The following is an 18,323-nucleotide window of genomic DNA, read 5'->3' as shown; positions in this document are numbered from 1 at the left end:
AAAAAAAAAAAAAAAAATGAACAGCAGCGGGCGTCACACCCACCGAATTGGACAACTTATCACATAGTTTGACGGTGGTAGCGAGCCAGTGGACACCTCTATAGTTTCCATTCGTCCAAATTTATCGGTTGCCCAGAGCGCTTCGCTTCCCTCAAAGCATCAAGCTTTGCCTGCATTTCTGCCTCAATGCGGTCAGTTTCACGTCGCATAGCTTCCACATCATCCAAATGTCGCTGACGCTCTTGCACAATTTGTTCCAATATTGCTCTTCTCTTTCCGTCAAGTTCTTCAGAAGCCTTTCGTCGTGCTTCTTCCTGTTCCGCGTTAGCTTGACGCCGCGATTCTTCTTCATGTAAATTTGTTTGACGTCGATGTTCTTCTTCACGTAAGCGGGCCTGCTCCTCACGCTTTCGTCGTTCTTCGCGTTCTCTTTCATACGCTTCATAATCTGCTTGATGAGCAAGAGCTTCCTCTACCTTTGCTTCTGCTCTTTGAATTTCTAAAGCTATTTCTAGCTCGCGCTGTCGTTGACGTTCACGGCGCGCGCATTGTTGACTTGTTGATTCTTGCTGAGCCAATTCTCTTTCTGTTGCCAACCGTTGCCTTTCATCCTCCAATTCTTTTTTCATTCTGGCAAGCTCTTTGAGATGAGTATCAATATCTTCCTGTTGTTTTCTCTGAACCTCAGCATATGCAGCCACTTTAAGTCGTTCTTCCTCTGCTTTACGATTCCTCATGGCTGTTTCTTTTTCTCGTCGTAGGAGCTCGCCTTCCCATTCTCGTTGAGCTCGAGCACGTTCTAGTTCCTCTTCTCGTTCTCGCTCTCTGCGTTGTTGCAATATACGCCACTCTTCAGCCCGCTGTTTTTCTTCAACTTCTAGCTTTTTGGCGTAATCTAGCTTGGCCTTAAATATTTCTTCTGCTTGTCTAAGTTCTTCCTGTTTCTTTTTAAACCATTCTGCGAAGCTCAACTGATTACCACCAGCTCCACGGAAGCCTTCTTTTGGATCTTTAGTGGTGGGTGCAGAACCCCCGTAGGTCCCCTTTTGATATTGCTTGTAAATATCCTCGAACAACTTTTCATCAGTAAACTTTCTGGAAGCACCGTCACTGAATGAAGGTGCAGGGTTTGGTCTCATCGGACTTGCATTATTACCGGTATTCGGTTTAGGACCGTAGCGCCCCATTGGAGCTTGAGATGGTGGCGGCCTTCGACCATCGCGCAAGGCCATTTCCTGATCGTATTTCCTCCGTTTTGTAGGTGAACGGAGTATATGATATGCATTCACCACCAGTTTAAATACTGCCTCACCCTCAGGGTTTTTGTCTGGGTGCAACTCTAGCGCCTTTACTTTGTAGGCTTCTCGAATACCATCCCTGGAAGCCGTCCTGGGTACTCCCAGAAGGGCGTAATAGTCCGGCTGTTTTTGCATATGGAGATTATACAATCTAGAAAAACAAGTCCTTTTTATTGTTGTTGTTGTTATTTCATGAATATAATATATAAAAAATATAAAGAATATAGTCGTGAAGAAAAGTAAATTAAAAAACAAATCAAACATAAAAAGTAATGGAACAGTCAGTCATATAATATATTATATATTTCTTTTCCCCCTCATCTTTCACCAAGTTGGATTATATACACCTCTAAAAAATCGCACATGCGTAAGCAAAAGAGGCACAGACTCACCCTATATCAATACATATATATATATATATATATATATATATATAATACCATAAAAAAAAAAAAAAAAAACACATATACAGGAGTTTTACTTCTCTGCAGCAACATTTTCTTTTCGTCCAGCTCGTTCAGACTCTTCTACTGCATCTTCCCACTCAAGTTCATCTAATAAATGTTGGGACTGCTTCAAGGCAATAGGAATACGTGAGAGTACAAAGGCCAAAGCGGCGAGTAGCACAATTGTTTCGCCCCAAAGTCCAATGTAATCGTGTAAAAAGTCAAGCCACGCCAGTATAATACGATATTTATACGTACCAAGGGTTAGTTCCTGTCCCCAACCACCGCTTTTGGCGCTGATGTGACGCATATGCTCCGGAGGTTTCATTCCATACAGAAGGTAATAGTTTCGAGCATCTGGATTAACAAGAATATCATAGGCATCCTTTAACTCTTCTAAAGCCATTTCCTTATCTTCTTCATTTTTTTCGTTCTCCTCTACTTGTTTTTTCTTAGCTTCATAAGCCTTTTTTAGTTCTGACGCATCCAGAGATCTTTGAGATTTAGTATCTTTTGCGTCCAACAAAACACCGTAGAGCTCACGGTCAACTTGAGAAGCAAGTCGATTATAAGCCAAATTAACTTGTTGATTTTTAGCCTCACAAGCACGCCCACAGTGAACAAGTTGACCCCGTTCCTTTTCGTGTCTTTTAAGGGCTTCACGAATTTCTTTACGAACACGAAAATTTTCTCGTCGACGTTCTTTGTCAGCATCGTAGTCAGCGTTTTCAGCATTTTTCTCCTCACGTCGAAGTCTTCCTTTTACACCTAGTGTTTCATAATATTTTTCAAGTTCTTCAGTACGAATACTCCCACCAGAGGTAGCGGGAACTTCTCCAAAACCTTTTCCACTCTCTATTTGTGGTGGTTCGAGATTAAATTCAACATCGTACTTTGCAAAGGATAATAAAAGAATAGCAAAAAGTACAAGTAGGAAAAAGAAAATTCGAAACTTAAAACCTGAATCCTCATGTTCCTCAACCAAAGCATTCCACTCTGCTTGTGTTATGATACCACGATTGGGATCACGCCGTGAGTATCGATTGGTGTTAGCAAAACGTGAACCTACTCCATGTACTCCACGCATGGCATTGTGTCGAGCAAATACGTCTTCTCTGGCAGCACGTGCTGCGCTCTCTTCCAGCCTAGCACGTCGTTCATTGGCCTGCTGCTGGCGTATTTGTGCAGCCCGTGGGATCATAGGCAATACTTCTTTTTCAAATACCTTCTTTCCTATACCGGAAAAAAACAACAACTGAAAATACGACACACACAAAAAAAAAAAAAAAAAAAAAAAAAAAAAAAAAGAAAGAAGANAAAAAAAAAAAAAAACAGTAAATTACCTTTCTTTTTTTTCTTTTTTTATCATAGAAGATAATCACAAGAGTATTATTGGATTACTCTCTATTGTCAATGCAATATAAATTTTGCTTATGGTTTACTCACTCCTTTTCTTTTTTTTCCCTTGTCTTACTTTTCGATTTCTGTTTAACGTATTATTTCTTTTTTTTTAGCGTTATGGGCATCCCCCTCACTTTGCCCCTTCCTTTTTTTTTTTCTCATTCTCGTTTCTTTAAGACGTATATTGCGTCGGTGCTCAAGAAAAAAAAAAAAAGAGACACCAGCAGCAACACCATGGCACAAATATTGTAACCTACTTTGGTGGAGACTTATAATAACCAGTAACAACTGCGTGATCACGCTCAAAAGGCTCTAGCGAAGCCTGCTCCTTGGGTCTGAGACCGGATTCCTTCAGCTTCTGTACCTCAGAGGCGAACACTGTAGCAGGATCTGCAGTAGAATCAATACAATTAGCTTTGATAGAGATTACAAAACCACCATTATCCTTAAGAAAATGTTGCGCATTCAGAGCTAGGATACGCGCCTGATCAGGTTGGGCAACATCCATGAAGATGCAGTCCACCAATCGTGGAATCAGCATACGGTACTTTTGTGGATACCGCGCGTCCTCCAAAATGGGAACAATATTATTACGGCGTTTTGTCATTTCTTCAAGATCACGCCCACTGCGGTGTGAAAATTCAACCGCGTATACCACACCTTCTGGCCCCACCAAGTCTGAGACGTGACTAACGGTCGTTCCACTCGCAGCCCCGAGATAAAGGACAGTGGACCCAGGCTCCATGTAGATCTGGGCGACACCAGAGTAAATAGCCGCTGCCAGCTTTGAGCGGTAGGGGTTCCACACTCGGAACTCGCATGACTCTGTTTCGCCGGCGGTGGTGCCACTGAGGCGTTTCTCGCCGTAAATGGAGACACCAGGGACGAGAGACTTGGTAGCGAGTGTGTCCTTTCCGGCCAGCAGGTAGCAGCCACGCATGCGGGCATGTGGCTGGAAGACGTTGCCGCGCACTGCGGCCGCTCCGCCCCGACCACCACCTCTGCCGCCGGCGCCCCGACCGCCTCCGCGACCGCCTGCGCCACGACCACCGCCGCGACCGCCTCCACGGCCGCCGAATCCTCCGCGTCCGCCGCCGCCGCCGCCACCACGACCACCGCCGCCGCCGAAACCGCCACCTCTGCCGCCGCCGCGTCCTCCGCCTCTGCCACCGCGCATTTTCAGTCGGAGAAAATCAAGGTCCTAAAAACGCAAATACACAGGAACGGGAAGAAGAAGAAAAAAGAAGAAGGAAAGTAATAATAATAATAATAATAATAATAATAATAATATTAATAACAAACGGATAACACGAAAAGAGAAGAGAGAAAACAAGAACAGTAGAAGCAATAACTCCCACATGTTAAAGAAGGAACTCAAGCAAAGAAAAAGAAGAGGGAGGCAAGAAAGAGGGGAGGGTGTGCATTCCCCGTACAACTAAATTTCTTTTTTTTTTTCTTTTTTTTTTTTTTTTTTTTTTTTTTTCTTGCCTGCAGTAAGCCTAATACAATTCCATTGATTCCGCTAACAGAATGGGGCAAATCACCAGGCTATGCATTATTCACTTCACCCAACTTGATAAGAATACTTCTCATACGCTCTGTACCCTTGGAGAACTTGTTCGCCTTATTCAAGTCTGTCATCAACGCCACACCATTCCAAACAGCTCCACTTTTCTTAAATTCATTTCGCTTTGTTTCTTCACTTTTTTGTTGACGCATGTGTTCAGCCTTTACCTGTTTCAACTTCTCTGTATGTTTGCTGTTCTCCTCCTTTAGGTAGAGTTGGGCGGCATCGATAATTTTTGCCTCCTTCTCTTTTGTCTTGGCATCCATACTTGCTGTTCTAGCCTGGATTTGCTCATTTGCCGCTTCCATTACTTTACTACCGTTTGTGTTTTGTGGGTGTGCCGCCAATGCTGCAGGGGTTGTAGTTGTTGTGGGTTTAGTCGTAGTTGTAGTACCGGTGGAAGTTGGAGCCGCAATTGGATCCTCAGGAATATTTTTTGTATCTGTGGGTCCAAAAAAGTCATCAGTACTACCATCCCACGAAGCTGAGGTTGGCATTTGAGAAGACTGCTTCTTCTCCCCTTGGGTTTCAGTCACGGATGCAGAAGTATCATCATTAAATAATGGGTATGAATTCTGATTCTGATTAATGGATGGCTTCTGTTCACTGTTGTCAAGAGGGGCAATTTGTTCTTCTTGAGGTTGTTCTTGTTGTTGGTTCTCTCCCAAGAAGTCCATTAGAATTGAGAATCAACGGAGAAGGCCGAAAGGTGATTGAAACGTATTTTTTTTTTTCTTTGTTTTCCTCTTTTGTTTGATATTCTGCAGATCATTTAAGAACAACAACAACAAGAAAAAAAAAAAAAAAACAGAACAGAGTGAGGATTTTCATGTATTCAAGAGTAAAAAAGAAAAAGAAAAAAAAAACACAGAATCATACCTTTTGAACAACCATAGAATTCATATTCTCCTATTGGAGCAATAAGAGTCAAATCGGAGAATGATATAGTTATCATAACGAGGCACACCTAGAATAAGCTGACGATATAAGTAATTTCGCAATACAGAGAAAAATAATAGTAATAATAACAGAAAAACAAGAAATTGAAAAAAAAAAAAACGGTTTGAGAAACCTTTCATGACTTCACTTCGCATAAATACTTACTTTGTTTCGCTTCAACGTTTGAGAACAACAACCACTACAATGACAACAATAATAACAATAACAAGAACACCAGCAATAGTACACAACATTTTCCTCCCACAACGTTGGCGTCTAGAGGCAACTTTAATCTCACTTCTTCCCTTTTCCACATATGTCTGTGTAGAAGAAACATTCTCTGTCATCATGTCAAGATTAGTCTGCTGATGCTGCACAAGGTCATTAAACTCCATATATGTGGTCCTCAGATCCATCATATTGCCTTCAATTTCTCTCACACCGAGCAACTTTTCACGTTGAAGTGCCTCTTCTGTGTGAAATTCCGACATATCAACAGTTTTTATCTCCTGAACTCGCACAGGTTCATACATTGCAAGCGACTCACCCCTTCCCGCTTCCCCTCCTCTTCCTAATGAAGAAGTATCGGTTTGGACACTGGATCGCCACGTTTGTCTTTCCTTTCGTGTGGCTTCCTTATTAAGCACATCAAACTCTGACATTGCAGAGTGAAACTGACCCCGCAAAGCAACCATCTCCGCCCCCACACATGAAGAGAGAATACCAGAGACTTTTCCCTCACATTGTGTGGCAAGTAAGCGTGCTTTGCGCAACTTCTCACGAGCCATCATATCCCGCGCAGTGCCCAACTCTGCGGTAGCACCAGACACATCACTACATGCCCGGCGTAGCTGCTGCACCGCCCGCGAGAGAGTCTCTCCTTCATCTAGCGTCATTTTTTTTTATTTATTTTTACAAATAAAAAGTGAAAAAGCGGTAGAAGGATACAACCGCCTCTCTGTTGCCGTATCACACTACGATACACCAACACCACTATTACGACTATTATCATAGATGAATATTGTTAAATATAGAAACAGAAAAAAAAAAAGACACAAGAGAAAAGTACAACAATAAAAAAAAAAAAAACATATATATATGAAAAAAAATTGAGTGTGGAATTCTTCAGACTCCTTCGCATCCCCCCCTAAGAGAACAAACAAAAGCAGGAGACACAAAGAAAAAAGAACGCACTGATGGCTGAAATCCTGTCGAAAGAAAACGAGGCACCGAAGAAAGAAAAAAAAAATATAAGGGATAAAACACCTCCTCCCCTCACTCTCATATATATTTTTCTCTCTTACTTATCCTCCTCTTTCTTTTTTTTTTTTTTTGGGAAGGATAAAAATACAGAGTTACAAATTCGCCAAAGGCATATACAATGATATCTCTCGTTACCTCCGTTCATAACCTTTTTTTTCCTCTCTCTCTCTCTCTCTCTCTCTTTCTCTCTCGTTCACACACACACACACACGCAGACAAACACATACTTTCTCTCTAACTCTAGGGCAAGAAATCTACAAGCAAAACCACAAAGAAAAAAAAAAATCCAATAGCCTATGTTTTGCTTTCCTCCTATAAAATTCCTTCCTTCACTTTATTCCGCTTTCTTTTTCATATCCATCTGGACACAACAAACTACAGTTTCTTGACCTGTGATGCCCGCACAAAGACGCCCTTTCCTTTGGGACATGTAAAATACTGTTTTTTATCAATAAAGGATGAACCATCGTTGGTTCCTTCGTTACCTTCCATCATCTCTAATCCTATCCAGATTCCAGCCCCAAATGCAGTTGGACCGTTAAAGCGAACAACAGCTCGGTATCCCTTATACGTAACAGTTTCTCCTACATGTAACTCCTTCGCCGATGTAACATGACTTACCATCGATGAACGAGATGGGGTTGTAGAGCGCGTTCCTGTTCGACCTGGTGTAGATGCACGCTGAGCAACTGGTGTAGATGGAACACCATTATTGGCAGGGCGAGAAACACCTCGTGCAGCAGACGTAGATCTTCCAGTTGTACGTGATGGAGTTCCAGCTCGCATTGGCGTGGTTCCACCAGCACGTAGTGGAGTACCTCGTCGAACAGTACTTGCTGCACTGCGTGCCAGAGGACTTCGTGCACTGATTCGGTGCGCGGATGGACGTCGCACAGAACCATTTGAACTTTCATTAGTAATACTACTACGTCCAGGTCGTACTCCAGTTCTTGCTGGTGAAGTAACACGTAAAGAACTTGAAGCACCAGGTGTACGATTAGTTCGTGTGCGAGAAGTACCTGATGGCGTCTCAGCGCGCCGTGGAGTGCTCGTACGACGTACATCTCTGTCTCGAGAAGACATAGATTCTTCAATTTTCTCTTGTTCATCACGAAGACGTTGATTTTCACGTTGTAAGAGTCGAATACATTGATGTAGTGATTGAGCCTCCTTGTTAAACATTTTACACGCTTGTAACATCTCTGCAGAAGTAAAAGTTTCCAATATTCTTGGTACCATAACAGATTCTCGAGTTTGAGCCACACCTTCAAGCCATGGATGTCCCAATGCATCATACAAGGAAATACGTTTATGAGGATCTTTATTGAGAAGTCGTTGAACAAAATCAAGTGCAATGGGAGACATACCTGGAGGTACTGGAAGTACAGTATCCATAATTGTACGAAATACTTCCTTTTCTGGTGCATGTGCCGCTGCAGAATAAGGGAAACTTCCAGAAAGAGTAATGTATGTTACAACTCCCACAGACCATGTATCTGCTTTAAATCCATCATAGTGTGTTTGGGTAAATTTAGCATAAAACATCTCAGGTGAGCCATAGCGAGGAGTTCCAATAACATCAGAACAAACCACACGTTTCCCGATAAGTCGCTCAGCACCTGGATATTCCATGCATAAAGCGACAGGATCCAAAGGATCTCTCGGTTCAGCTGATGTACATACACCTTTTGATCGTTTAGCAAGACCGAAATCTGTCAATTTGATATTATCATCATTGCTAACAAGCAGATTCTCTGGTTTGATGTCACGATGAATGACATCATGAATATGACAATGCAAAACTGCCTTAATTATTTGATATGTGTACAGCTTTGACTTTTCCTCTGTGAGTTTTCCCTCAGATGACTGGAGAATAATTTCGCACAAGTCTCCACACTGTACTTCTTCAAAAAAAAGGAGAAACTCCTTTTCTGTCTCGATGTACTCTAAAAATGTTACAACATTTTCGTGAGGAGGAATGTGTCGCAGTACATCAATTTCTCGCTTTACTTCAGCCATTGCCCTTTCTACATTGCCCTTGGTTAGCGATATGAGGTACTCTTTTTCGATGATCTTCACAACAATTTTCATATCTGGCGTAGACCCTGGAGGTGTATAGGGTGCGATTGGCGTACACCGCTTCACCACACTCCACGCCCCACGGCCGACAACGGCATCCTCATCAATGAGATACTTGTCCTCTACACGGGTAATGCCGGTCGGTCGTTGATTCGATGTCTGCTGGGAGTTGGTTGAATCCATGCCTCGAAAAAGAAAAAAAAAAAAAAAACAACACAAACGATCTTGGCGGGTTGCACCTTTTACCAAATAGAAAAATGAAAAAAGAAAGAAAGAAAGAAAGAAAGAAAAAAAAATGAAAGAGATAAATACGGCAGTATATGAAATATAAGAGAAACATGGTCAGAATAAAGGGAAAGAAGAAGAAAGGGGAAAGAAGAGACCAAAACACACACACACACACACAGACAGAGAGAGACACAGATAGATAGAAGGCAATAAAATAAGAGAACGAGGTTGCAGAAAATACACCTTGCGCAAGAAAATTGTTTTGCATAGAAAAAAAAAAAAAAAAATGAGGCTGAAAAGGTGTCGTCCAAATACGTCTCTTTTCCCCTTCTTCTTACTCTTTCTTTTTCTCTTCCTCTCCTCTCCAGCTACCATACTAACATAGGGAGGCACGTCATCCGCTGAGATAAAAGGAAAAAAAAAAAAACAAGAAACAATATATAAAGCCGGAAAGAGCACACACACACAAACACACACACACAGTTAAACTCAATTGTCCGGCTTTTCTGTGTTGCAACAGACAAATAAAAAAAAACTATAACCCCTCTTTGTTTCTCTCATATATACATTTACAAAAACATACTCAAACATGCAGCGATTGTAAGAGTATGTATGTTTATGTGTATATGAGAGAAACATAAATAAGTTTGTGCAGGAACATCTATAAGCAAAATGTCCTTTTAAAATGTTCCGCGAGAGAGTACAGAAAAACGCAACAGAAATCGACCTCTCTCCGCAAAGTCCTCAAACTACTTACCATCATCTGTGTGTTCGTATTGAAGTGTACGCATGACTCTTTTTTGTTGTTGTTTTTGTTGTTTTTGTTGTTGTTGTTTTCCGTATGTATGTATGTACGTGTGTATATGTATGTGTGTAAGAGATAGAGATAAAAAGAGAGAGAGAGGGAAAGAGAGGGAAAGAGATAGGGAGAGAGCCCCTATGCTCAGGTAAAATTTTTCTTTTTAATATAATTACAATTTCTCTGGAAAACAACTCAAGAAGATCACCTTTGATATCTTTTCTTCTTTACCTCTTCCATTTTGTTCTTTTTTTTTTTTTTTTGATTTCTTTTCTTCACCATTCTTCGTCACACCTATTTTTGCTTGTCTTGGCATTCTTCTTCTTCCGTAAGCATCAAAACATGTTCATAACTTGGACATCTTTCCTTCTTCTTCTTCTTTCCCACTTTTCAAACTCCTCCTCTCGCCCAATTGCACACATCTTTTTTTTCTCTTTCGCATATGTTTCTCATTTCGCACACGCATACACACACATTCCTTACTTCACTTTATGGTAATTGTAAGAAAGGATGATTTAAAAGTGTTGTGGCATCTGGTCTCTCAGCAACATTACGGCGAAAACACAAATCAAGAAAGTCGTACGCCTCCTGAGAACCTAAAACCTTGGGATCCTTTGGAACAGCATCTGGCCATCCTGAAGACATGGCAAGTTTATTCATTATGTTCATTACATTGCTCATTGGTGTCCATGGTGGTCGTCCTGTTATCATCTCAGCCACTGTGCAACCTGCAGACCATATATCGGCTTTAAAAGGATCGTATCCACTTTCGTCTGTAATGACTTCCGGCGCCATCCAGTAAGGCGTTCCAGCCAAAGTTGCCGTCGCTGCTTTACGAAGAGTTCCATGTGTAGTCATGATTTTTGCCTGATCAAAATCGGCCAGTTTTGCTATACCCGTATCCATGGAAATGAGAAGGTTATCACCCTTGATATCGCGATGGGCAACTTGATTCTTATGTAGATATTCCAATCCAGAAAACATATGGCGCGCGTAGACACGTACAACAGAACTTGGTAAATGTCCATTTGGGAGACTTTTCATAAGTGAGGTTACCGATCCACCTGTAACAAACTCGAGATAAACAAATAATCGCTTTGGGGTACTTTCAGTGTCAACATGACTGTGAAGATACCGAATAATGTTTTCATGTACCAATTTCTTATGAATTTCAACTTCCGTATTTGTAGGGGCATCTTCAGCAAGCTCCAGCTCTTTTACAGCCACAAACCGTCCACTAGGAAGGATACCAGCGTAGACAGAACCAAAGCTGCCAGCACCAAGTTTCTTACCGAGCGTCACTTGGCGTAACTCATTGACATCTACAGCGCTCATCTTATGGATCGTTAATCCCTTTTTTTTTTTTTTTTATATGTTGTTGTTTTTGTTCTTGTTCTTGTTATTTTTGTTTTTGTTTTTTCTTGTTTTCCTCCTTTCTTTCTCTGCTTTCACACCAGAAGCGAACTATTCTTTCACTAGTGCAGGAACACACACTCACACAGAGAAGCACTCAGTCTTGTAGAAAAAAAAAAGAAAAAAAGAAAAAAAAAAAAAAACCAAACAAGGGTAATATTTAATTAAAACAAGCTGAAACCAGAAAAAAAAAAAAAAAAAAATACGGGTATAGTCATAAAATACAGAGCATATACATGCAAACATAGATATATACGTTAAACAAAGAAGAAGAATTTCTTATGGGGGAAGGATTAATTTTTTTTTTTTTAATGGGGCCTTTATCGCTTATGTATATCTTCCTCTTTTTTTTTCGTTCATTCTTCTTTTTAAATATATATATATATTCTCTTTCATCTTAATTTTTTCCCTTTTCATTTTTTTTTTTTTTTGGTCTTATCATCAAGGCCGTTCCTCATTTAAACGAGGGACATCCACTTCAGCTGTTCTTGCCAATTCAAGGAAATATGAAACGACATGTGCCACAGTTTCCTCTTCTTTTCCTTCTTTCTCGTTGTTCTTCTTCATATCCCTTCTTTGGAGTTGCCTCATTTCAGTTTACCTAATTCTTCTTTTTCTTCTCCTCCAGTGAAAGTGGTAACTTGCTTGTTGTCAGAAGCAACTCATCCGTGTAGGGCGGAAGTGGTGGTGCCTTCTGGAGCTTAAGACCAGTCACCGGCTCGATCTTTTTACCCGTGATGAGCAGTGTCATCTTAAAGTGACCAACCACCTCACCATCCTTTTCATACAAGACAGGGTATGGCACGACGGCGTTGTGCTTAACCATCTCCGATAGACCTAGTCGTGCCTTCTTTGTCTCAAGGTTACGTAGGGCGAAGGGGAACGTCTGGTATTTTGCCTCAATCTCACGCTGCAACTCACGTGCAGACTCCATCTTCATATTGTAGTTAGAGTCAAGTGCTACCTTGAAAACCGTTGGTCGGGCATCACGTTCCTTCAGTTTGCCCTTTCCAGAACTCATCACGATATCGAGAGTCCACACCTGACCAGCTTCCAGGGTGTAATCGTGCACAAGGTGCTCTGCAACTTTTCTCTGCGGAATGCATCGGAAACTGTCAACGATGTATCGCTTCACCATGTGAGAAAGTACACCATCAACAGGGGTTACACCATAGTGCGCAGCGGCCTTTTCAATGACCTCAGTCACTTCATAAACATTTGTTCCTGGACGCATTTTTCGCATGGCAGTATTAAGAATGCTGTGCGTTGCAGCTAAAACCTTTGCAGCTTTCTCATCAGAGCCAAGTTCATTGTTTTCTGTTACCTGAATCGTGTGAGCGACCTGTGCGCAGTAACCATCCACATGGATACCCAAATCCACATGTACCACATCTCCCATACGAATTTCCTGCTCTCCCGCATCATCACCAGCCGCTGGACTATTGTGGGCGACGCAACTGTTAACGGAAACACAGGTTGGAAAAGCAATGCCCTTCTCAGTACCCTTAAACATTGTCTTGAGTTTCTTCAGGATGGTGTCATCGCCAAGTTTGCAAAGCTCATACACCTTTACACCCGGTTTAACGGCATCGAGAACGACTTGCAGAGTTTCATTACACCACAGAGCCGCCTTCTTGTACCGCATCACCACATCAGAGTTGTTGATGGTTGTATCTTCCTCTTCTTCATCTTCCTCTACACCTTCATAATCTTCCCATTCCTCCTCGGCACCAAGATTGCGCGACATGGTAACTGGCACTTCACAGAGAGAACGTACACGCTGTGTAAACAATGAACTATGGAGAAATCACAAAGAAGAAAAAAAAGAGAAAGAGAGAGAGAGAGAGTTTGGGTGGGGAAGGGAGTAGTAAAAAATAAAAATAAAAAAAATAAAGAATGAAAGAGAATAAATAAATTTAAAAAAAAGGAGAAAGAGACAGAAAAAGTAAAAACAATTAAGAAGACGAAGAAAAAAAAAAAAATACGATCACAGAAGAAGTTTTAAATAAAAATAAAACCAGACAATGGGTTCAACTTATTCGTGTCGTGTTCCTTCTTTTGTTACTCCCTCCAAAAAGAGGTAGAACCACGAAATAATAATAATAATAATAATAATAATAGTAATAATAAAAAAATAACGTTACCAAGCAAGCCAAGATCAATAATATTTATTCACAACAAGAAAATTAAAAGAGCGAAACGTTCGTTCGAATGAATAATAATATACCCAAACATTTGTTTTTTTTTTTTTTTTTTTTTTATCTTTCTTCTTCCCTTTTTCATATTTCTTCCTTCTACAAAGGAAAAATATTTCCTCTCTTTCCCATCGTTTTCATTCTATGTCTCTCTCTGCTTTTCAGGATCCGTCGTAACCTTCTCAGATGTCAGGGTTGTTTCGCCCAGTGTTGACTGGGGGCGCGGTGGGGGTGTGCAGCCAAAGTCTACAGGTGTTGAATCCCCATCGGAATCATACAAGGGATTTGCAGTGGTGTTCACTACCGCAATTTCTGGTTTACTGCACTCTACTGATTGTGGTTTACGGGGTGGCGGGGAGTCAGGCTCTGTGTTCTCAAATTCCACTTTTTTTTCAATTCCCTCTTTAAAGAGTGTTGCTCTTGTACCTTTTATTGGAATGTTTTTCTTATTGGTTTTGCCTAATTGTGGGCGGTTTAATTTCGGTATGGTGCGTTGTAAAGAGAATGCCACAAATCCAACGGCAATAGGTGCGATCACAACACAAAATATAGTGATAGCCTGTTTAACCAAATCTCCTTCCATTGAAGAAGATTTATTATTGAAATCACTCACATTCACACCTGGCATTCCATTAAAAGGGGATTGAGAAATAAGATGAAGACCTTCTACATATGAGAGAAGAAATAATAAACCACTTGAAGAGCTAACACGCAAAGGTAAACCTTCTCCTGTAGTCATTGCTTTGTAAACAGCTCGAAGACGCCTTGATGCTTCTTCAGCTGCTAGATCTACACCTGGTTCAATAAAAAGTCCAAAATGATTGCGACCCTTTGCGGTTACTAGAATCTTTTTATCCTCAGTAGTGTGGTTGGTTACCTCAGAAACATATTTTCTCAGAACTAATACACATGGCGATAAATCAAGAATGGTACCTGTACCATTCAGTGGCGAAAATATAAGATCTAAAGAGAATGGATCAATTTGTGTCCCTGTACCAACATCATTGATAACCAAATACGCACTAACAGGGACAAAGTGAAGACTAACACCTTTAGAAGCTGTTGCACAGATAAGTAAGTAGGTTTCTTGTCCAGGAGACCCTACCATAGATATAGTACTTGGAAAAATATTTACCCATTGTAATCCAAATGCGTCAGAATGTACTTGTAAAGAGGCAACATGATGTTGAGATGTAAGTGAACAATCAGATGTAGCATTTTTATCATTTGGTGAACGAGCAAAAAAGAGTTCGATTTGCGTTATAGGAGGTTTTAGAGGATCAGAAAGAAATATGGTTGTATTTTCTTTACTTCCGTATCGTATTGCATAATGAGGGAGATAATTAATAGAAGAAAGTGAAAGATCTAACATCAAAATACGTCGCATGCGATGTTCTTCGATACTTAACGGTGAAGGAGTAGAACCTTCAACAATATAGCATAAATGCAATAAAGAACTTGGAGTTGGTGCAGTAGTAATATAAAAAGATTCAACATTCACATATGAAATAGTTGGAGATATATAATGCATAACGGATGTATACGCAGGAGTGGCAAGACAAGTTGCATCATCCCAAACAAGAGCAAGTGATATTATTATTCCAGTCATAAAAGAACCTACAACTGTCCACCTTACAGATTCTGTTTGCCAAAGAAAAATATGATTTTTGTTTACCATTGGATTAGATGTAGTAATAGCATCCGCACTAACACTATGAGTATCTATATTTCCTGTCGTTATGTGAATATACGCTTCTGATATAGCTTGCCATACATTTTTACGTAATAAACACAATAAATAATATTCATTTTCACCATTCCATAAGAGTTTAGCAAGATCTAAAGAAGATACGTCATTTCCTGATTTTTCTGAAAATGTTGTAGATACTAGAATCTTATAACGTATTGATGTTGCATCACAAGACTGATCCCAAGGGGTAAATCCAAAGATAACTCCAGCTAGATGTATGGTAGGTCTTAAAGTTACCAAAGAGTGCTCACGATCTGCCACAACTGAAGTAGTATAAACCTCCTTATCCAAACTCATTTCCAGTAAACTTGGATGTTGACAAGAAAAAGTACCTCGTCTTATAAAAACTTTTTTATTGATAAGAATAGCAGGAAAAGTTTCCTTTTGTTCATAAAGTTTTACATTAAAACTTCCATATGAATATAACCTATCGGTAATAATAGTAGGCCATAGAGTGTTTGAAACTTGGTTATTACATACTTCAGTAAAAGATTGTTGTTGTGTATATCCACAGACAGAAGATGCCCCACACGGTACCCATGTGCCAGAATTTATACCTTGTTCTTTTTCCCATGCCTTCATACCTTCTTCATATGATATTAATGATAAAGTACGATTGGTAGGAACAAATAGTGAAGTAATCCCAGGTGCAATGTAGATTCCCACACATAATTTAAATGTTCCAATTACAGTTTTTGGAAAACTGACAGCGGTAATTGAATTAGACGCTTGCCATAGAGAAGCAGTAAAACCAACGTGACATTTATCATCTATTGCAAGACGTACTGAATAATGGGCTGTAGGTTCGGAATGCATTACATTAATCTTCAGAGCTGTACTAGGCAAAGCCGGGATCACGGCGAAACCAACTTCATCCAAAGAATCCCCAATCTCAAGAATCCACTCTGAAGCTTTATACACAATATAATCTATACGAAGATATTCTGTTCCCCCGCATAAAATACCCGAAATATATGAAAAATTAAGGGGTATATTTATTTGAACAGTTCCATCATTAGCGTCAAAAACCCCATCACTTAATACAGAATTTTTACAAGACTCTAGTTTTTCTTTCCATATGGTGCCGACAGGTAAAGGAACAAAACGAACGCGCAAAGAACTTTTCATTATGAGACGGAATACACTTTCAAAGTGATTTGCGTCACTTACTGATTGAGAAGGGAGAACAAAATCTTTTAATGATATAGCTCCACTTGAACCATTAAAAAGGTAAATTCTTCCAGTTGAAGACATTGAAGTTGATGGACCTAAAATTTTTACAGCTTCACCACCGTGAGTGGAAATAACACGAAATACAGAAGAAGTTGTAGTGCGTCGCATACACAAATATGTTGTGCTTGTCTCCTTGGATCTGATGTTAATATAAAGTTTTGTTGTTGTTTTGTTCTCTTCTTCTTCTTTTTGTGAAAATGATAATCCTTTTGATACTTTTGACGAAACAATAGGAGTATCAAGCTCTAATGAGACAGAAGTGTCATCTATTGTAGTACATCGCTCTGATTTTGAAAGGAAAGCAGCGTACAAGTTACGTGCGAATAAAGAAGTAGAAACTCCAAGCGCTGAGACTTCTATTATATCACCAGATCTGTAACTTGCACGTTCTGCAGCAAATATCAATTGTTTCTTCTGAAACGACGCGATAATAGTATGTTTATTATTAAAGGAAGCACAAAGACTTTTATGTCCTACTTTCAACAATACAAGATAGTCATTTGGAAGGTATAAAAATAATTTACCATCTGAAAAGAAAAAATCAATGCTTTTTGTTCCTGGGGCGCATGTTCGTCCAACAACACCATTGTTAATTATCGTCAAAGAAAGACCGTTAAATACATTTGGCTCTAAATCTTTAGTGTATTGCACAATTGTTCCAGGTCCTGTCACCAATAGTGGTTGTAAAATATCTTGATCTTCTAGTATATCCTCCTCGTTAAGGCTTACTATGCCTTTTAAGCCAAGAAGTACTTTTTCAACTGTGTGAATGAAAAGTTTGGCGCTTGTTTGACGATAAAATGGTCCTTCCGTTCTGCTCATAACTACAACACGTATAGCATATTGAGAAATATTAGACTCCATTAAAGGTAAAGGTACAAAAAATTGCATAGTAGTTCCCATTATATATGTCAAAGTTGCAACATCTTTTGGCTCTCCTGTACTAGTGATGTCCATAAAGTTCACACCCACAAAACAATGATAACGATGACGCAACATCTCAATTTGCTTCACCAAATGTGTTGTCTCAACATCAATATTTATACCATTAGCAGTCCAAGTTAAGATATCAAACGTTCCCATCTTACCCATGATCACCGACAAGGCATCCAAGACCTCTGGAACCAGTACATTGAATGATGTATCCGTTTCGTTTGGAGCTTCTGTTGTGGTTGGAGCTTCTGTTGTGGTTGGAGCTTCTGTTGTGTTTGGAGCTTCTGTTGTGTTTGGAGCTTCTGTTGTGGCTGGAGCTTCTGTTGTGGTTGGAGCTTCTGTTGTGGTTGGAGGAATTGGCTCTGTCTTACCATCTGTGCAAACGAACATCGTATCTGGAAATACGTCATAGGACATCACATCCCACAAACTATCGTCTCGTACTACAAGAAAACCAATGGTTGATATTGATGGAGGTGTATACCAATTAGACTTCCACTTCATTGAAGATCCATCGTCCCAATGAGCTTTACCCCCTTGTACATATCCGCCTATTCCTGCATAAGATACCTTTTGATCATGGAGAAACGCCACAATAGCCCTATTTTCGTCAATTGAGTCAATCCGTGTCGTCCATCTTAAAGGGTCATCTATACAACCTCCTTGTACTAAATAGAAAGCTCCTTCTACAGAAGAAGTCTGAAAAAATGTCATCAATACAATAACAAACAGCATTAGCGCAACTATATTTTTAAAAACCTCCATTTTTTTTTTTTTTT

General features: G+C 40.1%; 9 protein-coding genes across 9 annotated transcripts; all 9 read right to left on the bottom strand.

Annotated features, from left to right (window-relative positions):
* Positions 1-98: 98 nt before the first annotated feature.
* On the bottom strand, positions 99-1,433 carry TM35_000032760 (putative chaperone protein DNAj; the record flags this gene model as incomplete). Its single annotated transcript, XM_029022043.1, has 1 exon — positions 99-1,433. One exon carries the CDS (start codon positions 1,431-1,433, stop codon positions 99-101), a length of 1,335 nt encoding a protein of 444 aa, XP_028886589.1.
* A 342-nt stretch (positions 1,434-1,775) lies between these two features.
* Positions 1,776-2,945, bottom strand: TM35_000032750 (uncharacterized protein; the record flags this gene model as incomplete). The annotated part of the gene is made up of 1 exon (XM_029022042.1): positions 1,776-2,945. One exon carries the CDS (start codon positions 2,943-2,945, stop codon positions 1,776-1,778), a length of 1,170 nt encoding a protein of 389 aa, XP_028886588.1.
* Positions 2,946-3,398: 453 nt separating this feature from the next.
* TM35_000032740 (fibrillarin) lies at positions 3,399-4,322 on the bottom strand (the record flags this gene model as incomplete). The annotated part of the gene is made up of 1 exon (XM_029022041.1): positions 3,399-4,322. The coding sequence occupies one exon, from the start codon at positions 4,320-4,322 to the stop codon at positions 3,399-3,401; it is 924 nt and encodes a 307-aa protein (XP_028886587.1).
* A 371-nt stretch (positions 4,323-4,693) lies between these two features.
* Positions 4,694-5,389, bottom strand: TM35_000032730 (uncharacterized protein; the record flags this gene model as incomplete). The annotated part of the gene is made up of 1 exon (XM_029022040.1): positions 4,694-5,389. The coding sequence occupies one exon, from the start codon at positions 5,387-5,389 to the stop codon at positions 4,694-4,696; it is 696 nt and encodes a 231-aa protein (XP_028886586.1).
* Positions 5,390-5,827: 438 nt separating this feature from the next.
* On the bottom strand, positions 5,828-6,547 carry TM35_000032720 (syntaxin 7; the record flags this gene model as incomplete). The annotated part of the gene is made up of 1 exon (XM_029022039.1): positions 5,828-6,547. The coding sequence occupies one exon, from the start codon at positions 6,545-6,547 to the stop codon at positions 5,828-5,830; it is 720 nt and encodes a 239-aa protein (XP_028886585.1).
* Positions 6,548-7,289: 742 nt separating this feature from the next.
* Positions 7,290-9,176, bottom strand: TM35_000032710 (putative protein kinase; the record flags this gene model as incomplete). Its single annotated transcript, XM_029022038.1, has 1 exon — positions 7,290-9,176. The coding sequence occupies one exon, from the start codon at positions 9,174-9,176 to the stop codon at positions 7,290-7,292; it is 1,887 nt and encodes a 628-aa protein (XP_028886584.1).
* A 1,333-nt stretch (positions 9,177-10,509) lies between these two features.
* TM35_000032700 (putative protein kinase) lies at positions 10,510-11,355 on the bottom strand (the record flags this gene model as incomplete). The annotated part of the gene is made up of 1 exon (XM_029022037.1): positions 10,510-11,355. The coding sequence occupies one exon, from the start codon at positions 11,353-11,355 to the stop codon at positions 10,510-10,512; it is 846 nt and encodes a 281-aa protein (XP_028886583.1).
* A 679-nt stretch (positions 11,356-12,034) lies between these two features.
* On the bottom strand, positions 12,035-13,180 carry TM35_000032690 (putative aminopeptidase, putative,metallo-peptidase, Clan MG, Family M24; the record flags this gene model as incomplete). Its single annotated transcript, XM_029022036.1, has 1 exon — positions 12,035-13,180. The coding sequence occupies one exon, from the start codon at positions 13,178-13,180 to the stop codon at positions 12,035-12,037; it is 1,146 nt and encodes a 381-aa protein (XP_028886582.1).
* A 590-nt stretch (positions 13,181-13,770) lies between these two features.
* Positions 13,771-18,309, bottom strand: TM35_000032680 (uncharacterized protein; the record flags this gene model as incomplete). Its single annotated transcript, XM_029022035.1, has 1 exon — positions 13,771-18,309. The coding sequence occupies one exon, from the start codon at positions 18,307-18,309 to the stop codon at positions 13,771-13,773; it is 4,539 nt and encodes a 1,512-aa protein (XP_028886581.1).
* Between the last annotated feature and the right edge of the window lie 14 nt (positions 18,310-18,323).

This window comes from Trypanosoma theileri (assembly GCF_002087225.1).
Source record: "Trypanosoma theileri isolate Edinburgh chromosome Unknown TM35_Tth_3_V1, whole genome shotgun sequence".
Taxonomy (NCBI): Eukaryota; Euglenozoa; class Kinetoplastea; order Trypanosomatida; family Trypanosomatidae; genus Trypanosoma; species Trypanosoma theileri.
This window is presented reverse-complemented; position numbering and strand designations above follow the sequence as displayed.